Here is a 26832-nt window from a genome sequence, read left to right as displayed (position 1 = left end):
ATTTTCACTTTGGGAATTCCCTTTCTGGACTGGGACCCTGCTTGGAAACTGTTCTCAATCATGGATCTCCATTCATTTTGGAACTACAACCTTAATTTGTTATGTATTTCATTATTTTGGTGCTTTTGCTTGACATCTCAATTTTGGTGATCAATGACTATTTGCATTCTTTCACTGTGGTCTGCCTGAGAGCTGTTTCTGTGGCTTTTGACTTACTTTATGGTGTTGATACTCTGTGGCTCCCTTCTAGTGGTGCCCTCCTTCTATGTTACAGTCAAGTATCTGCGAGAAGTGACGCCTTATTTCCGCAAAGCCTCAGTAATGGCCGATATTGGGTGGGAGCTCCAGTCCGGTTTTTTGGGTGCAGAAAATGGGTTTCTCACCACGGATGAAGATAGAAGTTCACCAGTTATGACCAATGGGCCAGACACAAGATCAGTTCCTCTTCTTTTCTGCCATCTGACACAAAACTATAAATGTGAAGGTATGCTATACAAGGTTTACTATAATAGTGTATTTTTAATTTAACTATTAGGTCAATGATGATTCTTAAGTTTGCAGCTTAAATTTTGGCAAAAGATTTATCCAGTACTGAAATGTAATTAAATTTGTTGATGTTCTAAATAGAGTGGACCCTCGACCAATGATATTAATCCGTTTCAGAGAGCTTGTCCTTAGCCGAATATATCGTTAGCTGAATTAATTTTCCCCATAAGAAATAATGGAAATCCAATTAATCCATTCCAGACAGCCAAAAATATTAATTTTTTTTTTTATGAAATATACATTTCCCTACAAAGAAAACAATGAGACATGCACAATAATTGCATAAATAAATGCTAAAATGACACTTACCTTTATTGAAAAGTATTGATGAGACATTGTTTTTCTTGAACACTGGAATTTTCAGAGTGATACATGAGTAAAGGCTTCACTTTGCAATCCCCACTAGCATTACAACAAAACATGAGAGTTAGCCTGTCTTTCAAGGGCTTGTGTCCTGGGAGTGCCTTTCCTTCCTGAGTAATGTAGGTCCTGTTTGGCATTTTCTTCCAGAACAGGCCTGTTTCATCACAGTTGAACATTTGTTGGGGTTGGAATTTTTCAGCTTTGCCATGCCTTATCACACTGTGTATGCCACTACGATTCTTAAATCTCTCAAACCAACCTTTACTGGCCTTTAATTCACCAATATGAACACTAGTTCCAGGCATTTTTTCCTGTTCACCTGGGTGTTAGTCGACTGGTGTGGGTCGCATCCTGGGGGACAAGATTAAGGACCCCAGTGGAAATAAGTTAGTCCTCGATGACGCACTGACTTTCTTGGGTTATCCTGGGTGGCTAACCCTCTGGGGTTAATTGTTTCTCAGTAATTGTTTCTCGTTAAGCCACACCATCAACCCTCTCTCCACATCTTCAAGTAGTACAGCTGACTGTGGTGCAGCAGCAGCTGACCGTGGTACAGCAGCAGCTGACGGTGGTGCAGCAACAGCTGACGGTGGTGCAGCAGCAGCTGACCGTGGTACAGCAGCAGCTGATGGTGGTGCAGCAGCAGCCGACTGTGGTACAATAGTATTTAAATAGTATTTCTCACCCTTTTTACCACAGGGTTGGCACTAGAAGCTTTCTTTGGGCCCATGGTGGCTTATTTAGCAGTTACAAACGCTAAAAACAATGGAATAATACAAAATGTATCGCATATATGCATGGAACCATCCGCCCTGCCTTGTAAACAATGACACACTAGCTGAAGGCAGGGCAGTGGAGGCGCTCAGGCTGGACGGACAGGCCAACACGTTCGGGACGAATGCTGTTACCCAAGTTTTTCACTGTTGGTCGACCCAATATTTTTACGCAGAAACGCATTGTTAGGCTATTTTATCATTAGACGTTGACAGCGTTGGTCAAGGGTCCACTGTACATTGTCATAATTCTTTTGAACTTAGTTTTGCTGCACTTTATTCATTTATATAGTCTAACAGAAACCTAAATTGATGTGGTATGTATCAAAATCATATTGACTATTGTTAATAAACTCAAATTAGACTATAATATTAAATGTGAACATTATGAATGTATTTTCTCTTTTGGGTCATCCTGCCTTTGCAGATGGCTGTTGTGTTAAAAAAATAATAATACAGCCTTTCCTCACTTAATGATGGAGTTCTGTTCCTAAGACCACGTCGGTAATTGAGGAGCATACTATAATGGTAGTGGGTTTGTAATGTACAGAATAGAGGAAATCAACTCTTGTACATTATTTAGGTGTGCATTCTGGTCAGAGAGCCCGTCATAAGTCATAGTTGTCGGTAAATGAGTATGTCGCTAAGTGTGGAGAGCCTGTAATGCTGTGATAGTAATAAAAATAATAATTATTTATTCAGGGTCACTACATGTGGTTTACAGACTGTTATACATTTAGACAGTTACCTTTAAGATATTATTGTTCTATTTATACATTGTTAGTGAATTATGCAAAATATGTCTAAGATGACCCCTAAGTCATTGTGACTTATTTCCATTGGGGTCCTCAGGATTTACTCATGTGTAATTTTTTGTTAACATTATCATCATCTGCTTGCTTTAATTGGCACATGCTTGGCTTTGTGGTTTCTTTAAGGTCTCGTTTTTCATTTCCAAGAATGTTTTTGTTTTATTTTAATTTTGCATGTCATATTTTTCCAGAAGTACACAGCCTTGAGTTGCACTCTCCTGACCGCCTACACAGTCTTATAATAAAGTGCTCCTCAGAAGCAGACATCACAAGTTGGTATAATGCCCTGCACTCCACCCTGGACCGTCTCACCATTGCTGCACTAGTTCATGCCAATAAAATGCTTGGAGATGTACTAGACAAGGCCACAATACATCACATGGGTTGGCTAAAGCTTAAGGTAGATCAAGTGAGTGCTGGTTTCTTATCGTTAATAGTGTAAATGATGGTGAAAGTGTTTATTTTTCGGGTCACTCTGCCTCAGTGGGAGATGGCCAGCATTTAAAAAAAAAATATTTTTAAATTTGATAACTGTATTTTATACATTAAATCCATCCTGTGCAGCTATGTGATGGAAGTTAATTATGTACTGGAATTTTTAAACTATTTCTGCCTGTATATTCTTGAGAGAGTTGATCAGTGTTGTAAGCCAATAGGTATATTTTCATTCCAAAAATTCAGTTGTTTCCTAGATCTGTTCTAAATTAAGTTAATGTAATGTAATTGGTGCTACTAAATAGTACAAATACTAATTCAACAGGTTTCACCTTGTGTGCTAAATGATGCTAGCATATTACTGTGCTATACTCATTAGTTAACGATTACCATCCATTGTTTTCGTCAAGGTAATACAAGTTTATGTATATTATACAAGATTTGTTAATGAAGATGGTAGCTAATAGGTTCGTAAGCAGCTATCTAGAGAGGTACTAATATCATGTTGAATGAGTGTGAAATGGAAACCTGCTAATTTGTTGAACTTTGGTATGATTGATGTTCTTTCAGTATCATGAATACTTAAGATGACAGGTGAACCTTACAGACTTCTTACATTCATAATAAATAATTTTTTTTTTCTTTTTTTCAACAAGTTGATTGTCTCCCACTGAGGCAGGGTGACCCAAAAAGAAAGAAAATCCCCAAAAAGAAAATACTACTTTCATCATCATTCAACACTTTCACCTCACTCACACATAATCACTGTTTTTGCAGAGGTGCCCAAAATACAACAGTTTAGAAGTTTTTTTTTTTTTTTTTTTTTTTTTTTAAAAAAGTCGGCCGTCTCCCACCGAGGCAGGGTGACCCAAAAAAGAAAGAAAATCCCCAAAAAGAAAATACTTTCATCATCATTCAACACTTTCACCACACTCGCACATTATCACTGTTTTTGCAGAGGTGCTCAGAATACAACAGTCTAGAAGCATACACATATAAAGATACACAACATATCCCTCCAAACTGCCAATATCCCAAACCCCTCCTTTAAAGTGCAGGCATTGTACTTCCCATTTCCAGGACTCAAGTCCGACTATATGAAAATAACCGGTTTCCCTGAATCCCTTCACTAAATATTACCCTGCTCACACTCCAACAGATCGTCAGGTCCCAAGTACCATTCGTCTCCATACACTCCTATCTAACACGCTCACACACGCTTGCTGGAAGTCCAAGCCCCTTACCCACAAAACCTCCTTTACCCCCTCTCTCCAACCCTTTCGAGGACGACCCCTACCCCGCCTTCCTTCCCCTATAGATTTATATGCTTTCCATGTCATTCTACTTTGATCCATTCTCTCTAAATGACCAAACCACCTCAACAACCCCTCTTCTGCCCTCTGACTAATACTTTTATTAACTCCACACCTTCTCCTAATTTCCACACTCCGAATTTTCTGCATAATATTTACACCACACATTGCCCTTAAACAGGACATCTCCACTGCCTCCAACCGTCTCCTCGCTGCTGCATTTACCACCCAAGCTTCACACCCATATAAGAGTGTTGGTACTACTATACTTTCATACATTCCCTTCTTTGCCTCCATAGATAACGTTTTTTGACTCCACATATACCTCAACGCACCACTCACCTTTTTTCCCTCATCAATTCTATGATTAACCTCATCCTTCATAAATCCATCCGCCGACACGTCAACTCCCAAGTATCTGAAAACATTCACTTCTTCCATACTCCTCCTCCCCAATTTGATATCCAATTTTTCTTTATCTAAATCATTTGACACCCTCATCACCTTACTCTTTTCTATGTTCACTTTCAACTTTCTACCTTTACACACATTCCCAAACTCATCCACTAACCTTTGCAATTTTTCTTTAGAATCTCCCATAAGCACAGTATCATCAGCAAAAAGTAACTGTGTCAATTCCCATTTTGAATTTGATTCCCCATAATTTAATCCCACCCCTCTCCCAAACACCCTAGCATTTACTTCCTTTACAACCCCATCTATAAATATATTAAACAACCATGGTGACATTACACATCCCTGTCTAAGATCTACTTTTACCGGGAAGTAGTCTCCCTCTCTTCTACACACCCTAACCTGAGCCTCACTATCCTCATATAAACTCTTTACAGCATTTAATAACTTACCACCTATTCCATATACAGTGGACCCCCGGTTAACGATTTTAATCCGTGCAAGAGGGTTAATCGTTATGCGAAATAATCGTTATGCGAATGAATTTTCCCCATAAGAAATAATGGAAATAAAATTAATCCGTGCAAGACGCCCAAAAGTATGAAAAATTTTTTTTTTTACCACATGAAATGTTAATTTTAATACACACAAACTGAAAAAGGCATGCACAATTAAATGACACTTACTTTTATTGAAGATCTGGTGATGATTGATGGGATGGGAGGAGGGGAGAGCATTATCTTCTTACTGTTTAGAAGGGGAATCCCCTTCCATTACGACTTGAGGTAGCAAGTCCTTTTCCGGGGTTACTTCCCTTCTTCTTTTAATGCCACTAGGACCAGCTTCAGAGTCACTGGACCTCTGTCGCACAACAAATCTGTCCATAGAGCTCTGTACCTCCCGTTCCTTTACGATTTGTCTAAAATGGGCCACAACATTGTCATTGAAATAGTCAACAGCACGGCTTGCAACAGCTGTGTCAGGGTGATTTTCATCTATAAAGGTTTGCAGTTCAACCCACTGTGCACACATTTCCTTAATCTTTGAAGTAGGCACAATGGATTCCACAACTGGCATAGGCTTCTCAGGGTTAGCCCCAAACCCTTCAAAATCTTTCTTAATTTCCATACTAATTCTCACCCTTTTTACCACAGGGTTGGCACTAGAAGCTTTCTTGGGGCCCATGGTCACTTATTTTCCAGAAACAGCACCGAAAATACTGTAATAATACGAAATATTCCGAGTGTATGCTTGGATGTTACCGCGGAGGCTGGCTGGTAAACAATGGGACGGAGCGGCACATGTGAGGCTGGCTGAGGGCACATTGGACGCGTCTCGGACGAAAATCGGTATGCGGGTTTTTAATCGGTATGCGCGGCAAAAATTTTGCGATAAAAGTAATCGTTATGCGGAAAAATCGCTATGCGATGCCATCGTTATGCGGGGGTCCACTGTACTTGCAACATCTGCCACATTGCTCCTCTATCCACTCTATCATATGCCTTTTCTAAATCCATAAATGCAATAAAAACTTCCCTATCTTTATCTAAATACTGTTCACATATATGCTTCAATGTAAACACCTGATCTACACATCCCCTATCCACTCTAAAACCTCCTTGCTCATCCGCAATCCTACATTCTGTCTTACCTCTAATTCTTTCAATTATAACCCTACCGTACACTTTTCCTGGTATACTCAGTAAGCTTATTCCTCTATAATTTTTACAGTCTCTTTTGTCCCCTTTCCCTTTATATAAAGGGACTATACATGCTCTCTGCCAATCCCTAGGTACCTTTCCCTCCTTCATACATTTATTAAACAAAAGTACCAACCACTCCAACACTATATCCCCCCCTGCTTTTAACATTTCTGTCATGATCCCATCAGTTCCAGCTGCTTTACCCCCTTTCATTTTACGTAATGCCTCACGTACCTCCCCCACACTTACATTCTGCTCTTCTTCACTCCTAAAAGATGGTATACCTCCCTGACCAGTGCATGAAATTACTGCCTCTGTTTCTTCCTTAACATTTAAAAGTTCCTCAAAATATTCTCGCCATCTACCCAATACCTCCATCTCCCCATCTACTAACTCCCCTACTCTGTTTTTAACTGACAAATCCATATTTTCCCTAGGCTTTCTTAACTTGTTTAACTCACTCCAAAATTTTTTCTTATTTTCATTAAAATTTCTTGACAGTGCCTCTCCCACTCTATCATCTGCTCTCCTTTTGCACTCTCTCACCACTCTCTTTACCTTTCTTTTACTCTCCATATACTCTGCTCTTCTTATTACACTTCTGCTTTGTAAAAACCTCTCATAAGCTACCTTTTTCTCTTTTATCACACCCTTTACTTCATCATTCCACCAATCACTCCTCTTTCCTCCTGCCCCCACCCTCCTATAACCACAAACTTCTGCCCCACATTCTAATACTGCATTTTTAAAACTATTCCAACCCTCTTCAACCCCCCCAATACTCATCTTTGCACTAGCCCACCTTTCTGCCAATAGTCGCTTATATCTCACCCGAACTTCCCTCTCCCTTAGTTTATACACTTTCACCTCCCTCTTACTTGTTGTTTCCACCTTCCTCTTTTCCCATCTACCTCTTACTCTAACTGTAGCTACAACTAAATAATGATCCGATATATCAGTTGCCCCTCTATAAACATGTACATCCTGGAGCCTACCCATCAACCTTTTATCCACCAATACATAATCTAATAAACTACTTTCATTACGTGCTACATCATACCTTGTATATTTATTTATCCTCTTTTTCATAAAATATGTATTACTTATTACCAAATTTCTTTCTACACATAGCTCAATTAAAGGCTCCCCATTTACATTTACCCCTGGCACCCCAAATTTACCTACTACTCCTTCCATAACATTTTTACCCACTTCAGCATTGAAATCCCCAACCACCATTACTCTCACACTTGATTCAAAACTCCCCATGCATTCACTCAACATTTCCCAAAATCTCTCTCTCTCCTCTACACTTATCTCTTCTCCAGGTGCATACACGCTTATTATAACCCACTTTTCACATCCAATCTTTATTTTACTCCACATAATCCTTGAATTAATACATTTATAGTCCCTCTTTTCCTGCCATAGCTTATCCTTCAACATTATTGCTACTCCTTCTTTAGCTCTAACTCTATTTGAAACCCCTGACCTAATCCCATTTATTCCTCTCCACTGAAACTCTCCCACCCCCTTCAGCTTTGTTTCACTTAAAGCCAGGACATCCAGCTTCTTCTCATTCATAACATCCACAATCATCTCTTTCTTATCATCTGCACAACATCCACGCACATTCAGACTTCCCACTTTGACAATTTTCTTCTTATTCTTTTTAGTAATCTTTACATGAAAAGGGGTTACTAGCCCATTGTTCCCGGCATTTTAGTTGACTTTTACAACACGCATGGCTTACGGAGGAAAGATTCTTATTCCACTTCCCCATGGATATAAAAGGAAAATTAATAAGACCAAGAACTATTAAGATAAAATCAAAGAAAACTCAGATGAGTGTGTATAAATAAATGTGTACATGTATGTGTAGTGTGACCTAAGTGTAAGTAGAAGTAGCAAGACATGCCTGTAATCTTGCATATTTATGAGACAGACAAAAGACATCAGCAATCCTACCATCATGTAAAACAATCACAGGCTTCGTTTTACACTCACTTGGCAGGACGGTAGTACCTCCCTGGGTGGTTGCTGTCTACCAACCTACTACCTACTACTACAGTTTAGAAGTATATACATATAAAAATATACAATATATCCCTCCAAACTGCCAATATCCCAAACCCCTCCTTTAGAGTGCAGGCATTGCACTTCCCATTTCCAGGACTCAAGTCCGGTTATATAAAATAACCGGTCTCTCTGAATCCCTTCACTAAATATTACCCTGCTCACACTCCAACAGCTCGTCAGGTCCCAAATACCATTTGTCTCCATTCACTCCTATCTGACACGCTCACGCATGCTTGTTGGAAGTCCAAACCCCTCGCCCACAACACCTCCTTTACCCCCTCCCTCCAACCTTTTTGAGGACGACCCCTACCCCGCCTTCCTTCCCCTACGGATTTATACGCTCTCTATGTCATTCTACTTTGATCCACATTCTCTCTAAATGACAAAACCATCTCAACAAACCCTCTTCAGCCCTCTCACTAATACTTTTATTAACTCCACACCTTCTCCTAATTTCCACACTCCAGATTTTCTGCATAATATTTACACCACACATTGCCCTTAGACAGGACATCTCCACTGCCTCCAGCCACCTCCTCACTGCAGCATTTACAGCCCAAGCTTCACACCCATATAAGAGTGTTGGTACTACTATACTTTCATACATTCCCTTCTTTGCCTCCATAGATAACATTTTTTGCCTCCACATATACCTCAATGCACCACTCACCTTTTTTCCTTCATCCTCATCCTTCATAAATCCATCTGCTGACACGTCAACTCCCAAATATCTGAAAACATTCACTTCTTCCATACTCCTCCTCCCCAATTTGATACCCAATTTTTCTTTATCTAAATCATTTGATACCCTCATCACCTTACTCTTTTCTATGTTCACTTTCAACTTTCTACCTTTACACACACTCCCAAATTCGTCCACTAACCTTTGCAATTTTTCTTTAGAATCTCCCATAAGCACAGTATCATCAGCAAAAAGTAACAGTGTCACGTCCCATTTTATATTTAATTCCCCATAATTTAACCCCACCCCTCTCCCGAGCACCCTAGTATTTTCTTCTCTTACAACCCCATCTATAAATATATTAAACAACCATGGTGACATTACACATCCCTGTCTAAGACTTACTTTTACTGGGAAGTAGTCTCCCACTCTTCTACACACCCTAACCTGAGCCTCGCTATCCTCATAAAAACTCTGTACAGCATTTAGTAACTTATCACCTATTCTATATACTTGCAACATCTGCCACATTGCTTCCCTATCCACTCTATCAAATGCCTTTTCTAAATCCATAAATGCAATAAAAACTTCCCTATCTTTATCTAAATACTGCTCACATATATGCTTCAATGTAAACACTTGATCTACACATCCCCTACCCACTCTAAAACCTCCTTGCTCATCCACAATTCTACATTCTGTCTTAGCTCTAATTCTTTCAATAATAACCCTACTGTACACTATTCCTGGTATACTCAGTAAGCTTCTTGTTCTTTCTTTCAACACACCGGCCGTATCCCACCGAGGCGGGGTGGCCCAAAAGGAAAAACGAAAGTTTCTCCTTTTACATTTAGTAATATATACAGGAGAAGAGGTTACTAGCCCCTTGCTCCCGGCATTTTAGTCACCTTTTACAACACACATGGCTTACGGAGGAAGAATTCTGTTCCACTTCCCCATGGAGATAAGAGGAAATAAACAAGAATAAGAACTAGAAAGAAAATAGAAGAAAACCCAGAGAGGTGTGTATATATGTGCTTGTACATGTATGTGTAGTGTGACCTAAGTGTAAGTAGAAGTAACAAGACATACCTGAAATCTTGCATGTTCATGAGACAGAAAAAAGGACACCAGCAATCCTACCATCATGTAAAACAATTACAGGCTTTCGTTTTACACTCAGTTGGCAGAACGGTAGTACCTCCCTGGGTGGTTGCTGTCTACCAACCTATGACTCAGTAAACTTATTCCTCTGTAATTTTTACAATCTCTTCTGTGCCCCTTCCCTTTATATAAAAGGACTAAACACGCTCTCCACCAATCCCTAGGTACCTTCCCCTCTTTCATACATTTATTAAACAAAAATACCAACCACTCCTACACTATTCCCCCCCCCCCCCAGCTTTTAACATTTCTGTCATGATCCTGTCAGTTCCAGCTGCTTTACCCCCTTTCATTCTACGTAATGCCTCACGCACCTCCCCCACACTCACATCCTGCTCTTCTTCACTCCTAAAAGATGGTATACCTCCCTGGCCAGTGCATGAAATTACTGCCTCCCTTTCTTCGTCGACATATAAAAGTTCCTCAAAATATTCTCGCTATCTACCCAATACCTCCATCTCCCCATCTACTAACTCCCCTACTCTGTTTTTAACTGATAAACCCATTTGTTCCCTAGGCTTTTTTTAACTTGTTTAACTCCAAATTTTTTTATTATTTTCATTAAAATTTCTTGACAGTACCTCTCCCACTCTATAATCTGCTCTCCTTTTGCACTCTCTCACCACTCTCTTCACCTTTCTTTTACTCTCCATATACTCTACTCTTCTTATAACACTTCTGCTTTGTAAATACCTCTCATAAGCTACCTTTTTCTCTTTTATCACACCCTTTACTTCATCATTCCACCAATCACTCCTCTTTCCTCCTGCACCCACCCTCCTATAACCACAAACTTCTGCCCCACATTCTAATACTGCATTTTTAAAACTATTCCAACCCTCTTCAACCCCCCCCCCCCCTACTCATACCAGCACCAGCCCACCTTTCTGCCAATAGTTGCTTATATTTCACCCAAACTTCCTCCTCCCTTAGTTTATACACTCTTGTTGTTGCCATTTTCCTCTTATCCCATCTACCTCTTACTCTAACTGTAGCTACAACTAGATAATGATCCAATATATCAGTTGCCCCTCTTTAAACGTGTACATCCTGGAGCCTACCCATCAACCTTTTATCCACCAATACATAATCTAACAAACTACTTTCATTACGTGCTACATCATACCTTGTATATTTATTTATCCTCTTTTTCATAAAATATGTATTATTACCAAACCTTTTTCTACACATAGCTAAATTAGAGGCTCCCCATTTTCATTTACCCCTGGCAACCCAAAATTGTCTACTACTCCCTCCACATTTTTTCCCACTTTAGCATTAAAATCCCCAACCACAAGTACTCTCACACTTGGTTCAAAACTCCCCACACATTCAACATTTTCCAAAATCTCTCTCTCTCCTCTATACTTCTCTTTTTCCCAGGTGCATATACACTTACTATAACCCACTTTTCACATCCAACCTTTATTTTACTCCACATAATCCTTGAATTAATATATTTATAGTCCCTCATTTCCTGCCATAGCTTATCCTTCAACATTATTACTACTCCTCCTTTAGCTCTAACTCTGTTAGAAACCCCTGACCTAATCCCATTTATTCCTCTCCACTGAAACTCACCCACCCCTTTCAGCTTTGTTTCACTTAAACCCAGGACATCCAGCTTCTTCTCATTCATAACATCCACAATCATCTCTTTCTTATCATTTGCACAACATCCACGCACATTCAGACTTCCCACTTTGACAATTTTCTTCTTCTTATTCTTTTTAGTAATTATTACAGGAAAAGGGGTTACTAGCCCATTGTTCCCAGCTTTTTAGTTGACTTTTACAACACGCATGGCTTACGGAGGAAAGATTCTTACTCCACTTCCCCATGGATATAAAAGGAAAAGTAATAAGAACAAGAACTAAGATAAAATCAAAGAAAACTCAGAAGTGTGTGTATAAACGTGTATATGTATGTTTAGTGCGACCTAAGTGCAAGTAGAAGTAGCAAGACGTACGTGTAATCTTGCATATTTATGAGACAGACGAAAGACACCAGCAATCCTACGATCATGTAAAACAATTACAGGCTTTCATTTTACACTCACTTGGCAAGACGGTAGTACTTCCCTGGGTGGTTGCTGTCTACCAACCTACTACCTATAAATACCATAATAATAATAATTTTTTTTTTTCAACAAACCGGTCATATCCCACCGAGGCAGGGTGGCCCAAAAAGAAAAACGAAAGTTTCTCTTTTTAAATTCAGTACATAATTTATACAGGAGAAGGGGTTACTAGCCCCTTGCTCCCGGCATTTTAGGCGCCTCTTACAACATGCATGGCTTACGGAGGAAGAATTCTGTTCCACTTCCCCATGGAGATAACAGGAAATAAACAAGAACAAGAACTAGTAAGAAAATAGAAGAAAACCCAGAGGGGTGTGTGTATATATATATATATATATATGTGTGCTTGTACATGTATGTGTAGTGTGACCTATGTGTAAGAAGTAGTAGCAAGACGTACCTGAAATCTTGCATGTTTATGAAACAGAAAAATGGACACCAGCAATCCTACCATCATGTAAAACAATTACAGGCTTCAGTTTTACACTCACCTGGCAGGACGGTAGTACCTCCCTGGGCGGTTGCTGTCTACCAACCTACTACCTAGTAATACCTATAAATACCATAATAAATATACCTTCACTATTCTTTGTTCTTAGTAAGGTAGCTCTTAACCCTTAAACTATCCAAACATAGATCTACGTTCACATGCGTAGTGCTTCAAAAGTAGATCTTCGTTTTTTTACATATTTTCAAATATTAAAAAAAATAAGACGTAGATCTAAGTTTTTTTACACTTTCAAATGTAAAAAAAAAAAAGAAGATCTACGTTTTTTTAAATACTTTCAAATGTCGAAAAAACGTAGATCTACATTTGGACAGTTTAAAGTTTAATACTGTAATATTTCCTCTCCATCTTATGAGACCTGGTCTGGGACTGGGCTGTGGGGAAAATATTCCCCAGACCCTCAAACAGATAACAGAACAGGCACAGAAGACTTGCAACAGAAATTAAAATACAAGTAATGAATAAATTTTCATTTCCATGTCCTTTTTACTGTTCAGAAACTTTTACTTTTTGATGCAATTTGTAGTATATCTAGAAGAGTAAGCCCTCAAGAGTTATGAACTCTAGATATTAACTGTCGTTTAATTTCCAGGGTAAAGATGAATGGGAGCCTCAGTTTTGTGCAGTAACTGACCATGATATGATTCTTTTTCAAGAAGTCCCATGGACAAAAGAGGCATGGGCTAATCCTCTTGTATTCTATCCTCTGTTGGCCACCAGGTATGTTAAAAAAAAAAATTCTTTCAGTTTTATATGGTTTTGAGTGTAATCATATATAAACATTATTTATTGTAACATATAAAACTAAGTACTTCCAAAAAGTGAGTTTATTTCCTGTGAGTAAAATATTGTTTTGAAAATATTTCAGAATTGTTAACTCGACACACAAGGGATCGTTGGGTGGTAGCGAACCAATCACAATGACAATGCGTTGTGGTACCCAGGAAGGGGTAGCCATGAGTGTCTTCCAGCACGACACACATCGTGATCTGGCCACCTGGGTTAAGGTCTTGGTGCAGGGTGCGCACACCGCTGTTCAGAGACAGAAAGAAGTTGCTTGTTGTAAGTTTTCCTTCAAATTGATGACTAGTAGTAGTAGTAGCTGCTTTACCCCCTTTCATTCTACGTAATGCCTCACGTACCTCCACCACACTTACATTCTGCTCTTCTTCACTCCTAAAAGATGGTATACCTCCCTGGCCAGTGCATGAAATTACCGCCTCCCTTTCTTCCTCAACATTTAAAAGTTCCTCAAAATATTCTCGCCATCTACCTAATACCTCCCTCTCCCCATCTACTAACTCCCCTACTCTGTTTTTAACTGACAAATCCATTTGTTTTCTAGGCTTTCTTAACTTGTTTAACTCACTCCAAAACTTTTTCTTATTTTCATTAAAATTCCTTGACACTGCCTCTCCCACTCTATCATCTGCTCTCCTTTTGCACTCTCTCACCACTCTCTTCACCTTTCTTTTACTCTCCATATACTCTACTCTTCTTATAACACTTCTGCTTTGTAAAAACCTCTCATAAGCTACCTTTTTCTCTTTTATCACACCCTTTACTTCATCATTCCACCAATCACTCCTCTTTCCTCCTGCCCCCACCCTCCTATTACCACAAGCTTCTGCCCCACATTCTAATACTACATTTTTAAAACTATTCCAACCCTCTTCAACCCCCCCACTACTCATCTTTGCACTAGCCCACCTTTCTGCCAATAGTCACTTATATCTCACCCAAACTTCCTCTTCCCTTAGTTTATACACTTTCACCTCCCTCCAAATATTTTGAAAAATAAAAAAATTTTTTTTTGTTTTTAAATTAAAGAGGGCAATTTTCTGTGTGGTATAAGACCAAAAAAAAATTTTAGGATCAGTGCTTAGCCAAGATATAAGACCCCAAAGTTGGCTCTGGATGCTCACCAGATGGCAACATTCAGTCCTGCTGCTTGCAAAAGTGTTGCCGATTTACCTTTTTTTTCTCGTTTTTATTTTAATTTATGTAATTTTTATGTTCTAATAATTACAATTTATAATAGTTCTTGTGATTTCACAGCCAATCTTTGTTCTGACATTAACCCTTTGACTGTTTCAGGGCCCTCTCTGAAACTGTCATTCTATGTCGCCAAATATTCGAAAAAAAAAAAATTATTTTTTCTTATGAAAATGTTAGGAATATTTTTACTAGTGTTTTAAGCCTAAAAAAAAAAATTTTTGCCATCAGTACTTACCGAGATATAGAGCCGCAAAGTTTGCAGAAATTGACGTGCGTACGGCAACAGCGGCGACTGCCGCCCACCCGGTATTCTTTTATTTACTCTAATTCAAAGGTTTCTTGCATTTTTCAATATTTTTCTTTTCCAGGTAACTTATGTGGCCTGTGAGACCAATGTAAGGTGCATTGTTCAAATATACACTCATTATTTACAACACAATAACAGAACAAACTTTATCACTATTAGTTTGTGTATACACTTTGTTTACACAAACAAACAATACAAAACAATGTTTATTACTATTGTTCCATAATATATATACATATGTACAGTCACTAACCACGTTCCTAGAACTGCTGCAGCTTGTGGAACTCTTTGAAACATGGGTATATGCAGAGGGGCACTTCACACTCCTCACACATAAAACGAGTGTCTCTGCGTGTTTGTGGGCGTTTTGTGGTATGCATACATACATAACACCTCTTCTGAGCATTTTTCTTGGCAGTAGTAGGAGGCAGTTGTATGGGGTAGTGATCACCAGGCCTCAAACGAGATGACGTCTGTGGGCGCTGGTCTATTGCAGGAGTTGCTCCTTTGTACTTTGCAATTATTTGTCTGATTACTGACAGGCAAAATTCACCATATTTTGGTGTTTTGTTGGTCTTCAACTTGTATATGTTATAAGCATTTAGCATAGAGATATCAACAAGATGGAAAAAAAGTTTGATATACCACTTATAACTCTTGCGTACACAGTCTGCAAACCCAATCTGCATGTCACATTTGTCCACTAAGCGCATATTGAGGTTGTAGTCCATGACAGCTGCAGGCTTTAGAATGGGTTCATTGGTCTCTCTGTTGTCCCTGCCACTGGGTACCATTTCGTTTGTGTGAACTGATGTCAACAATGTGACATCACGTTTGTCATGCCACCGAAATGCCATGATGTCATTGGCAGCAAAGGCTTGCACCTCACCTCTGCGAGTGCCAGCGTCGAACCTTGGCATATGTTTGCGATTACCACGCACTGTGCCACACACGTCTGTCAAGTTCACTCGCAAGAAATCACTGAGTAAGGGGCTTGTGTACCAGTTATCAGTAAATAACATATGCCCCTTACCAAGATATGGTTCCATCATTGTTCGAACCACATCACCAGAGATACCCAATAACTTCATGGTATCTCTCAAAGTATTACTGCCAGTGTACACAATAATATCTAAAACAAGACCACTTCTGCAATCACACAGTACAAATAGCTTTATACCAAAGCGTTTCCTCTTGCTTGGTATATATTGCTTGAATGAGAGTCTTCCTTTGAATAAAATCAAGGACTCATCAATAACAAGCTTCCTGAAGGGATAAAAATACATGCAGCACTTTTGTTTCAGGTACATAAACACATTTCTTATCTTATATAACCTGTCGCTTCTGTCAGGCCTGGTTTTGTCTGAAAAGTGTAACATACGCAACAGTATCAGGAAACGATTGACACCTATAATGTCACTAAAACCTGGAGTTGAAATCAGGCGATCTGTTGTCCAGTATGTGGTGACAGTGTGCTTATACACATGTGGCATAAGCATTATTGTGGCAAAAAACAGGTACATCTCTGCCACAGTTGTCTCCTTCCACTTGTGTAGCCGTGATTTTGGTGAGAGAATTGTATTTGCCATGGTGTAATCACAGTATGTATTTGTTTCCCTGACAATGATGTCCATCAGGGGTTCATCGAAAAATAACTCAAAGCAGTCCAGTTCACTGGCATTGTTCCCAAGTGGACAAGATGGCTTTATTCCACTTTGTGTTTCATCAAAGTCATGGGGACTGGGAACAAACTCGTCACCGTCCTGCCAATCCCAGATGCGGTCTGCTGGTGGGGTCTGGATATTGTACCGTGGTTGTGGCTGTGCAGGTTGTGGTGGTGCAGGTTGTGGCAGTGTGGGGTAGGGTGAGGCTGGTTGTTCTGCTGAGTCAGCTGCGTGGCTAGTAGCGTGGCCCGGTGATGGTGCCACATGGGCCGCGCCACCCTCACTATCACCACCACTGCCTCCTCCCTCACTGTCACCATTCATACCCATCGTTACAATATCGTCATCTTCACTATCAGGTCGTGGTGTTGGGCCACGGGATGTGCTCCCAGAGTTTCTCCTTCCCCTTGGAACAACATATGAAACACTACCAGACCGCATGCTACGTCGTACATACTGGCGCTTCACTGGGGAATATTCACTCTCACTGTCACTAGAACTGCTTTCAATGACCTTGAAATCACTATCACTATCACTGCTATCATCAGAGTGTTGTACACGACCAAATAGTTTCCTCTTTCGTCCTGGTACAGGCGAACGTGAACGTGAACAAGCCGGCACAGCACCAGAGGTCGAAGGTTGTGGGTCATCTGGGTTTTCGTCACTATTTACGTTATCCTGGGCACTTTTTTCGGTAACACTCACTTGAAAACCCTTGAATTCATTGTCACTGACATTTTCATCGCTGTTAGAGCTATCACTTGGGAACAAAAGACCTCCAATCCGCCGAGGAGTGAGGAACTTCTTACCGAGAGGCATGGTGAAAATGGACTGACAACATGGCGTTCCCACAATGCACCGCTAGGTCCCAGATTTTTTTCACAGGGTGCACACCGACCACTGAGACCCATTCTCTCCCGTGTAGGCCTACCAGGCCTTTGGCGCTCGATTTGAAGCCGCTAGAATTTGTGCGTATAAATACGTCAGAAACATTGGCTCGTAAGACGTATTTATACGTCGGAAACAGTCAAAGGGTTAATATTATGTACTGAAATAGTACTCAGATAGTAACAGTCACACTGACAGGTGAACATTTTCACCTGCCTTGGTCATTTACTATTGTCTAGAGATATATACAGAGTATTTCTAGGTCCCAGCAATGTTTTAGACATGCTGGAGTATGAAACTCCTTGAAGAATGATGTTATGACAAGGGTCAGATAACAAGTGACAGCCAGTGACATTTGATGAATGTGTGCTGCTGCAGGGAACCATGCCTTTATGTTTTTACTCTTGCACACAAACATGTCTCTGTATGTCTGTCTATCTATCTGTCTGTCTGTCTGTCTGCCTGTCTGTCTGTCTGTTTAGCTCTGCTTATCTGTCTGTTTAGTTCTGCTTATCTGTCTTTCTGTCTTCTGTGTGTACCTGGAGTATAATATGAAACTCCTTGAAGAATGGTGTTATAACAAGCATCAGATGACAAGTGACAGCCAGTGACATTTGATGAATGTGCACTGCTGCAGAGAACCTTACATTTATATGTTTTTACTCTTGCACACAAACATGTCTCTGTATGTCTGTCTGTCAGTCTATCTATATCTGTCTGCCTGTCTATCTGTCTGCCTGTCTGTCTGTCTGCCTGTCTGTCTGTCTAGCTCTGCTTTTCTGTCTAGCTCTGCTTATCTGTCTTTCTGTCTGCCTGTGTGTGTGTGTGTCTTTCTACCTGCTTGTCTCTGTCTCAGGGAGTGGCTAGTAAACCTGTTGGTTTGTGGTGTATGGGCCACTCCCTAATTGCTGAGCAGGTGACACTGCTATTACTTGCATCATGTTTATTTATGTCTTATATCTACTTAGGTCACACTACACATACATGTACATGTTTATTTATACACACTCATCTGAGTTTTCTTTAATTTTATCTTAATAGTTCTTGGTCTTATTACTTTTCCTTTTATATCCATGGGGAAGTGGAATAAGAATCTTTCCTCCGTAAGCCACGCGTGTTGTAAAAGTCAACTAAAATGCCGGGAACAATGGGCTAGTAACCCATTTTCCTGTAATAATTACTAAAAAGAATAAGAAGAAGAAAATTGTCAAAGTGGGAAGTCTGAATGTGCGTGGATGTTGTGCAAATGATAAGAAAGAGATGATTGTGGATGTTATGAATGAGAAGAAGCTGGATGACCTGACTTTAAGTGAAACAAAGCTGAAGGGGATAGGAGAGTTTCAGTGGAGAGGAATAAATGGGATTAGGTCAGGGGTTTCAAATAGAGTTAGAGCTAAAGAAGGAGTAGCAATAATGTTGAAGGATAAGTTATGGCAGGAAAAGAGGGCCTACAAATGTATTAATTCAAGGATTATGTGGAGTAAAAAAAAGGTTGGATGTGAAAAGTGGGTTATAGTAAGCGTATATGCACCTGCAGAAGAGGAGAGAGAGATTTTGGGAAATGTTGAGTGAATGCGTGGAGAGTTTTGAACCAAGTGTGAGAGTAATGGTGGTTGGGAATTTCAATGCTAAAGTGGGCAAAAATGTTGTAGAGGGAGTAGTAGGTAATTTTGGGGTGCCAGGGGTAAATGAAAATGGGGAGCCTTTAATTGAGCTATGTGTAGAAAGAGGTTTGGTAATAAGTAATACATATTTTATGAAGAAGAGGATAAATAAATATACAAGGTATGATATAGCACGTAATGAAAGTAGTTTGTTAGATTATGTATTGGTGGATAAAAGGTTGATGGGTAGGCTCCAGGATGTACACGTTTGTAGGAGGGCAACTGATATATCGGATCATTATTTAGTTGTAGCTACAGTTAGAGTAAGAGGTAGGTGGCAAAAGAGGAAAATGGCAACAGTAAGCAAGTGGGAGGTGAAAGTGTATAAACTAAGGGAGGAGGAAATTCGAGTGAGATATAAGCAACTATTGGCAGAAAGGTGGGCTGGTGCAAGTATGAGTAGCAGGGGGAGGGGGGTTGAAAAGGGTTGGAATAGTTTTAAAAATGCAGTATTAGAATGTAGGGCAGAAGTTTGTGGTTATCGGAGATGGGTGCAGGAGGAATGAGGAGTGATTGGTGGAATGATGAAGTAAAGGGTGTGATAAAAGAGAAAAGTTAGCTTATGAGAGGTTTTTACAAAGCAGAAGTGTTATAAGAAGAGTAGAGTATATGGAGAGTAAAAGAAAGGTGAAGAGAGTGGTGAGAGAGTGCAAAAGGAGAGCAGATGATAGAGTGGGAGAGGCACTGTCAAGGAATTTTAATGAAAATAAGAAAAAATTTTGGAGTGAGTTAAACAAGTTAATGAAGCCTAGAAAACGAATGGATTTGTCAGTTAACCCTTTGAGGGTCGACAGGCCCTCTCCGAAACTCGTTCTCAGGGTCGGCCAAATTTAAAAAAAAAAAAAAATTATTTTCTCTTATGAAAAGATAGAGAATCTTTTCCCGATCATAACGACACCAAAAGTTTGAAATTTGATAGAAAACTTACGGAATTATGCTCTCGCAAAGTTAGCGGTCTCGGCGATGTTTACGGATCGGCGATTTTGCCCACTTTGAGCCCCATTTTCGGCCAATTTCACTGTACTAGTCGACAAAAAACATGAATATTTCGCTAGAACTCCATTTTTTCTATCGAATGGGTGCAAGAAACCACCCATTTATAAATTCAACTATCCAGTGCAGTGGTCAGAATTTAGCAATTTTGCCAATTTCACACAAATTTCAAAAGATGCCAATTTCGGAATAGGGTCCAGAATAAACAAGAAAGACATTCCTGGCACTAAAATGACATTTCCTCTAGTCATTAGTCACGTCTCAAGGCCCCTCTCATATTCTTTTGCTTTCCACTTTGAATTTTTATTCTCACAAAAAATATAAGATTTACTGTTATGCAGACTACTGCATTAGTGTAAAAAATGGTATAAATATTATTGGTGCACTTGTGAAAGAATATTAGACTCACCAGTTGACGTGTATTGCACGCTTGGCACGATTTGTTTACTTTTGAAGTTTGGTAAAAATCGAACATTTCTGCTACTTTGAGCTCAATTTCAAGGCACCTTTCATTGTAAAACCAGTCAAAATCATCTCAATTTCAGTAATATGTCTTCCATTCTATAAAATGAGACCAAGAAAACTAGAATACAACAATAAATACCATACGAAAATACACTGCAAAGTCGCTGATTTATTAAAAAAAAATGGAAAAAGTTTTTTTTTTCTCATTATGCACCGTGTGCTGCAGGATTTTTTTTAGACTGTGCACACTGACCACATAGACCCATTCTTTCATATGAAGGCCTACCAGCTTTCTCCCACTAGATTTGAGGTCGCTAGAATTTATGAGTACTAGTACGTCAAAAACCCCTACACGTAAGACGTACTAGTACGAGGAAAACCCTCAAAGGGTTAAAAACAGAGTAGGGGAGTTAGTAGATGGGGAGATGGAGGTTTTGGGTAGATGGCGAGAATATTTTGAGGAACGTTTAAATGTCGACGAAGAAAGGGAAGCGGTAATTTCATGCACTGGCCAGGGAGGTATACCATCTTTTAGGAGTGAAGAAGAACAGGATGTGAGTGTGGGGGAGGTGCGTGAGGCATTACGTAGAATGAAAGGGGGTAAAGCAGCTGGAACTGATGGGATCAGGACAGAAATGTTAAAAGCAGGGGGGGGATATAGTGTTGGAGTGGTTGGTATTTTTGTTTAATAAATGTATGAAAGAGGGGAAGGTATTTAGGGATTGGCAGAGAGCATGTATAGTCCCTTTATATAAAGGGAGGCGGACAAAAGAGATTGTAAAAGTTATAGAGGAATAAGTTTACTGAGTATACCAGGAAAAGTGTACGGTAGGGTTATAATTGAAAGAATTAGAGGTAAGACAGAATGTAGGATTGCAGATGAGCAAGGAGGTTTCAGAGTGGGTAGGGGATGTGTAAATCAAGTGTTTACATTGAGGCATATATGTGAACAGTATTTAGATAAAGGTAGGGAAGTTTTTATTGCATTTATGGATTTAGAAAAGGCATATGATAGAGTGGATAGGGGAGCAATGTGGCAGATGTTGCAAGTATATGGAATAGGTGGTAAGTTATTAAATGCTGTAAAGAGTTTATATGAGGATAGTGAGGCTCAGGTTAGGGTGTGTAGAAGAGAGGGAGACTACTTCCCAGTAAAAGTAGGTCTTAGACAGGGATGTGTAATGTCACCATGGCTGTTTAATATATTTATAGATGGGGTTGTAAAAGAAGTGAATGTTAGGGCGCCGAAAAACCAGTCGATCACCGAGTTGGCCGATAACAGAGGTGGCCGACAACTGGGGGTCCACTGTACCTCAATTACAGTCAAGCATCCAAATTTAAGATCTTTAGAATTTACCAGTTTTGATTATCTAATATTTTTACTGAAGGGTCTTCGATGAATAGCTTCCATTATTCACATTTTTTTCATGGTTTCCATCTTGTTTAACCCTTTGACTGTTTTCGACGTATAAATACGTCTTACGAGCCAATGTTTCTGACATATATATACTCAATAATTCTAGCAGCTTCAAATCAAGTGGGAGAAAGCTGGTAGGCCCACATGTGAGAGAATGGGTCTGTGTGGTCAGTGTGCACCACATAAAAAAAATCCTGCAGCACACATTGCGTAATGAGAAAAAAAAAACTCTGATCGTTTTTTTGGAATAAAACGCCGACTTTGAGGTGTATTTTCGTATAGTATTTATCGTTGTATTCGCGTTTTCATGGTCTTAGGTGATAAAATGGAAAACATATTACAGAAATAGAGATGATTTTCATTACTTTTACGATGAAAACGACCTTGAAACTGAGCTCAAAGTAGCGGAAATGTTCGATTTTTACCAATGTTCAAGAGCAAATAAATCACACCACACGTCCAATACACGTCAACTGGGGAGTCTAATATTCTTTCACTAGTGCACTGATATTATTTATACCATTTTTACAATAATGCAGTCGTCTGCATAACAGTAAATTTTGTATTTTTTTGTATGAATTAAAAATCAAAATAGAAAGCAATAATAATATAAGAGGGGCCTAGAGATGTGACTAATGAACAGAGCATATGTTATTTTAGTGCCACGAATGTCTACCTTGTTTATTCTGGACCCTATTTTGAAATTGGCATCTTTTTTATTTTGCGTGAAATTGGCCAAATTGTCAATTTCTGACCACCATATTGGGTAGTCCAAATTAGTAAATGGGAGGTTTCTTGTACTCAGCTGATAGATAAAATGGAGTTCTAAAGAAATAGCTATGAGTTTGGTCAACTGGAACAATGGAATTGGCTGAAAATAGGGCCCAAAGTCGGCGAAATCGCCGATACACATATGTCGCCGAGACCGCTAACTTCGCGGGAGCATAATTCCACGAGTTTTCGACCAAATTTCGAACTTTTGGTGTCATTACCATCGGGAAAAGATTCTCTATCATTTCATAAGAAAAAATAATTTTTTTTTTTCAAAAATTGAGCGACATAGAATGACAGTTTCAGAGAGGGGCCTGAAACAGTCAAAGGGTTAAGCTTGGCATGGAACCCCAAAATTAAAGAAAAAATTCTATACATTCTAGACAGGAGTGGATGGAGACGAATGGTATTTGGGACCTGACGAGCTGTTGGAGTGTGAGCAGGGTAATATTTAGTGAAGGGATTCAGGGAAACCGGTTATTTTATATAACTGGACTTGAGTCCTGGAAATGGGAAGTACAGTGTCTGCACTCCAAAGGAGTGGTTTGAGATATTGGCAGTTTGGAGGGATATATTGTGTATTTTTATATGTACAGTAGGGCCCCACTTATATGGCGGGTTAGGTTCCAGGGTGTCACCGGAGAGCAGACATCGCCGGAAGGCAGAACGCCATTTTTTTCCATTTATAAACGCCAGACAACAAGTTTACATTAAATTATATTAAGTTAGTAATAGAACTAGGCATTAAAACACACAAAGTAAAATACATTCACAGTAAATTCATTACTTATCTTAAAGTATTTGTAATCTTAATGTAGGGAGAGAGGTGAGTAGTACTTACTTGTAGGAAGTCAGGTGCAGGTACCCAGGTGTAGGTAGCACTGGCTCCCCGTCTCATACTTAATATACGATATTTAAAACATCCCAGAGAGGTAAAATACACATACAGTACACTCATTATTTACCTTAAATTATGTGTAGTCTTAATATAGGAAGAGAGGTGAGTAGTATTTATTTCTAGAAAGTCAGTGTAGGTAGCCGGTAGGTGTAGCCCGCCTGGGCTACACCTACCAGCTACCTACACTGTGGCCCAGAGCCATATTATTAACATCGACATGCCTTGTTCACTGAATTTAATAATTTCTAACAACTACCTTTAGATGCCATCATAAACGAAGGTAGAAGTAATGAATAATTCATGCCGAAAATTGTAAACAAAAGCGGAATGAGGGAGTGGCTGGGCCAAACGCAGATTCATAAACGTTTTCTCTGATGGCTGAGCAGAGAAAACGTAATGTTGTCCCTCCACCCAGCTACCACACAGCTCCACAAGTATTATTATCAGAGCACACATAAAATATGCAATAAATGCCAGACAACAAGTTTACACTAACTTATATTAAGTTAGCAATATAAATAGACATTAAAAACACAATAAAAGGTATGATACACACAGAGTACACTTATTACTTACCTTAAAATATTAATATTAATGTGTGAGAGGTGAGTGGCAGGGTGTTTATTGAATAAAATCAGAATGGCACACAATCATCCTCTAACTTGGCACTTAAAGCAAGAGGCTTACGACTTCTCTTTTTATTACAGCTAACCTTAGATGCCATCGTCAATGAGAGCCAACTAGTTAACGAAAGGGTAAACGAGAGAGAGAACGAGATACAGAATTGAGACAATGTAAGAACACAAACTGAACAGGTAGTGGACGAACACTTGGTCAGGCGAAATAAATGCGTATTAATATGTGTCTACTTTTAGTTCATTCACGTCCATTTGTAAGAGTTTGTAAAACATTTACCTCAATATTTTTTTATTTTAATAATAATTACCTCACAATACAAATACTCTTACATTGTGTACAAGTTAGTTCAGAATAAACAAACAGCAACACACCATTTTTAGAGTGAATGAAGATGATAATAATAATAATAATATTATTATTAATAACACGCTAGATAACAGGGATATCTTGCTACTCCTACTTACACTTTGCTCACACTTCACAGACACGCACATGCATGTATATATACATACATCTAGGTTTTTATCCTTTTTCTAAATAGCTCTTGTTCCTCTTTATTTCTTCTATTGTCCATGGGGAAATGGAAAAGAATCTTTCCTCCGTAAGCCATGCGTGTCGTATGAGGCGACTAAAATGCCAGGAGCAATGGGCTAGTAACCCCTTCTCCTGTAGACATTTACTAAAAAAGAGAAGAAGAAAAACTTTATAAAACTGGGATGCTTAAATGTGCGTGGATGTAGTGCGGATGACAAGAAACAGATGATTGCTGATGTTATGAATGAAAAGAAGTTGGATGTCTTGGCCCTAAGCGAAACAAAGCTGAAGGGGGTAGGGGAGTTTCGGTGGGGGGAAATAAATGGGATTAAATCTGGAGTATCTGAGAGAGTTAGAGCAAAGGAAGGGGTAGCAGTAATGTTGAATGATCAGAGAATATGAATGTGTAAATTCAAGAATTATGTGGATTAAAGTAAAGGTTGGATGCGAGAAGTGGGTCATAATAAGCGTGTATGCACCTGGAGAAGAGAGGAATGCAGAGGAGAGAGAGAGATTTTGGGAGATGTTAAGTGAATGTATAGGAGCCTTTGAACCAAGTGAGAGAGTAATTGTGGTAGGGGACCTGAATGCTAAAGTAGGAGAAACTTTTAGAGAGGGTGTGGTAGGTAAGTTTGGGGTACCAGGTGTAAATGATAATGGGAGCCCTTTGATTGAACTTTGTATAGAAAGGGGTTTAGTTATAGGTAATACATATTTTAAGAAAAAGAGGATAAATAAGTATACAAGATATGATGTAGGGCGAAATGACAGTAGTTTGTTGGATTATGTATTGGTAGATAAAAGACTGTTGAGTAGACTTCAGGATGTACATGTTTATAGAGGGGCCACAGATATATCAGATCACTTTCTAGTTGTAGCTACACTGAGAGTAAAAGGTAGATGGGATACAAGGAGATTAGAAGCATCAGGGAAGAGAGAGGTGAAGGTTTATAAACTAAAAGAGGGGGTAAGATATAAACAGCTATTGGAGGATAGATGGGCTAATGAGAGCATAGGCAATGGGGTCGAAGAGGTATGGGGTAGGTTTAAAAATGTAGTGTTAGAGTGTTCAGCAGAAGTTTGTGGTTACAGGAAAGTGGGTGCAGGAGGGAAGAGGAGCGATTGGTGGAATGATGATGTAAAGAGAGTAGTAAGGGAGAAAAAGTTAGCATATGAGAAGTTTTTACAAAGTAGAAGTGATGTAAGGAGGGAAGAGTATATGGAGAAAAAGAGAGAGGTTAAGAGAGTGGTGAAGCAATGTAAAAAGAGAGCAAATGAGAGAGTGGGTGAGATGTTATCAACAAATTTTGTTGAAAATAAGAAAAAGTTTTGGAGTGAGATTAACAAGTTAAGAAAGCCTAGAGAACAAATGGATTTGTCAGTTAAAAATAGGAGAGGAGAGTTATTAAATGGAGAGTTAGAGGTATTGGGAAGATGGAGGGAATATTTTGAGGAATTGTTAAATGTTGATGAAGATAGGGAAGCTGTGATTTCGTGTATAGGGCAAGGAGGAACAACATCTTGTAGGAGTGAGGAAGAGCCAGTTGTGAGTGTGGGGGAAGTTCGTGAGGCAGTAGGTAAAATGAAAGGGGGTAAGGCAGCCGGGATTGATGGGATAAAGATAGAAATGTTAAAAGCAGGTGGGGGTATAGTTTTGGAGTGGTTGGTGCAATTATTTAACAAATGTATGGAAGAGGGTAAGGTATCTAGGGATTGGCAGAG

The 26832-nt window shown here is 39.3% G+C and overlaps 1 protein-coding gene across 6 annotated transcripts in view; it reads left to right on the top strand.

Annotated features, from left to right (window-relative positions):
- Syn1 (Syntrophin-like 1) overlaps window positions 1–26832 on the top strand; it is a 59632-nt gene that overhangs the window by 22290 nt on the left and 10510 nt on the right. For 4 of the 6 annotated variants that reach the window (XM_070097058.1, XM_070097044.1, XM_070097069.1 and 1 more), the window contains exons 4-7: window positions 251–484; window positions 2686–2903; window positions 13465–13592; window positions 13741–13934. In XM_070097058.1, coding sequence (XP_069953159.1) covers window positions 251–484; window positions 2686–2903; window positions 13465–13592; window positions 13741–13934 — 774 coding nt within the window. The remainder of the gene's footprint in view (window positions 1–250; window positions 485–2685; window positions 2904–13464; window positions 13593–13740; window positions 13935–26832) is intronic. The other 2 variants (XM_070097078.1, XM_070097081.1) reach the window with 2 other exon arrangements.

This window comes from Cherax quadricarinatus, chromosome 4, assembly GCF_038502225.1.
Source record: "Cherax quadricarinatus isolate ZL_2023a chromosome 4, ASM3850222v1, whole genome shotgun sequence".
Lineage (NCBI taxonomy): Eukaryota > Metazoa > Arthropoda > Malacostraca > Decapoda > Parastacidae > Cherax > Cherax quadricarinatus.
The sequence above is the reverse complement of the archived record's forward strand: the minus strand, read 5'-3'. Positions and strand labels throughout refer to the sequence as shown.